The 1,940-nt window shown below is 63.5% G+C and overlaps 1 protein-coding gene across 1 annotated transcript in view; it reads left to right on the forward strand.

The window, feature by feature from the left end:
- The window catches only part of LOC115307734 (peroxisomal N(1)-acetyl-spermine/spermidine oxidase-like), a gene marked incomplete at both ends in the record, with an annotated part of 5,209 nt that extends 3,279 nt beyond the window's left edge, over window positions 1-1,930 (forward strand). The window contains 7 exons of the mRNA XM_029962601.1: window positions 4-72; window positions 246-302; window positions 954-1,044; window positions 1,129-1,190; window positions 1,368-1,464; window positions 1,640-1,721; window positions 1,822-1,930. Of these exons, the coding sequence (XP_029818461.1) occupies window positions 4-72; window positions 246-302; window positions 954-1,044; window positions 1,129-1,190; window positions 1,368-1,464; window positions 1,640-1,721; window positions 1,822-1,930 (567 nt within the window). The remainder of the gene's footprint in view (window positions 1-3; window positions 73-245; window positions 303-953; window positions 1,045-1,128; window positions 1,191-1,367; window positions 1,465-1,639; window positions 1,722-1,821) is intronic.
- Between the last annotated feature and the right edge of the window lie 10 nt (window positions 1,931-1,940).

Consider the following 1,940-nt stretch of genomic DNA (forward strand, 5'->3'; position numbering starts at 1 on the left):
GAGCGGCTGAAGGAGCAGGGGTGCCCGCAGGTGGTGTTCACCGACTGCCAGCGCGATGTCGGGGTCAAGAAGGTAACGGGGCTGCAGCCCAGCCCTGCTCCCTGGGAGCTCCCAGCCTTCAGGGCCCCAGGTGGCTGCTCCGGCGTGATCCTCTTTTCCGGCTGTCCCAAGTCCTCTGCTCAGCCCCCTGGCACAGTGTCTGTGGCTGCTGCAGAGTGCCAGCCCCTGTCCCTGTTTCCCTGCAGATCGTCCCCCTGGTTGCCCGGCTGGTGGCTGAGGGCCCACGCTACCACAGGGCCGAGGTGAGACACAGAGTCACAGAATATCCTGAGCTGGAGGGGACCCAAAGGATCATCCAGGACAACTCTTGGCCCTGCCCACGACACCCCAGCAATCCCACCCTGTCCCTGAGGGCACTGTCCAAACGCTCCTTGAGCTCTGGCAGCCTTGGGGCTGTGCCCACTGCCCTGGGGAGCCTGGTCAGTGCCCCACCACCGTCTGGGGGAAGAGCCTTTCCCTGAGATCCAACCTGACCCTGCCCTGGCACAGCTCCAGCCATTTCCTTGGGTCCTGCCACTGGTCACCAGAGAGAAGCTCCATACCCCAGTGAGGTCTGACCTCAGTCTCCTCCAGCTGAACAGACCAAGTGCCTTCAGCCCCTCCTTGTGTGGCCCCTCCAGGCCCTTCCCCATTCCCATATCCCTCCTTTGCACTCTCTCTTTTAAATCTTTTTCATACTGTGGTTCCCAAAACTGCCCACAGTGCTCGAGGTGAGGCCACCCCAGTGCAGAGCAGAGGGAGGGTCACCTCCCTCTCCAGCCAAGGGACGAGGCAGCTCCTGCACGTGCCAGAACTGCCAGCAAACCCCGGGGGGGGCTGTGGCTGCTGCCCCTCACTGCTGGGGTGGATGGCTGATAACCAGCGTTCCTTGCTCGTGTTTCCCTGGCTTCCAGAGCTCCGACTTCAACATCCTGGTGATCGGCGTGCCCAACGTGGGCAAATCCTCGCTCATCAACTCCTTGCGGAGGCTGCACCTCAAGAAGGGTATTTCTCCGTGGTGCTAGGGCATGGGGAGGAGGTGGGGCACAGTGTCCCTTGCTTTCATAACCATGTCCCTTTTTCCCCCAGGGAAAGCCACGGTGGTGGGGGCCGAGCCGGGCATCACCAGGGCAGTGCTGACCAGGATCCAGGTACTGTCCCTGCAGCGCAGTGGCTGGGTGGGCTCTGCCTCCCACATCCTGGACAGACCTTGATGCCCACAGACTGATCTCAGGGTTGCTCAGGTCCCCTTTCCAGCAGGACCTTAACATCAGCTCATTAGCCACGTGGGAGTCCATGGTGCTAATTACCAGCCCTGCTTTCCCCAGGTCTGCGAGAAGCCCCTGATGTACCTGGTGGACACCCCTGGTGTGCTGCCCCCGAAGCTGGGGGATGTGGAGATGGGCATGAAGCTGGCACTGTGTGGTGAGGTGGAGGCCGTGGCTGGCTGGGGGGAGTCCCCAGACGTGGCCTCGGGGCCTGGTGCCTGAGGCCAGGGTGGGAGTCTGCTCAGGGCCCCTGGGTGCCATGGGGATGGTGGGAAGCTTGGCCAGGGCTCAACAAGGGCTTGGGGGAACTGGGGCTTGACCCTCTTTTCCAGGAGCCATCCGTGACCACATGGTGGGGGAGGACATGATGGCTGACTACCTGCTGTACACCCTGAACAAGCAGCAGCAGTTCGGGTGAGCTGCAGGGGAGCCGGGGAGGGGTCCCGGGAGGGCTGTGGAGGCCCCATCCCCGGGAATGCTGTGGGGAGTGTGGGATGAGCTGTCCCTCCGGCAGGTACGTGCAGCGCTACGGGCTGGGCGAGCCCTGCGACCACATCGAGCCCGTGCTGAAGCGCGTGGCCCTCGCCCAGGGCCGCACCCAGAAGGTGACGGTGCTGACGGGCACAGGTGAGT

Source organism: Manacus vitellinus, unplaced genomic scaffold (genome assembly GCF_001715985.3).
Source record: "Manacus vitellinus isolate BGI_N305 unplaced genomic scaffold, ASM171598v3 scaffold_48_pilon, whole genome shotgun sequence".
Classification (NCBI taxonomy): domain Eukaryota; kingdom Metazoa; phylum Chordata; class Aves; order Passeriformes; family Pipridae; genus Manacus; species Manacus vitellinus.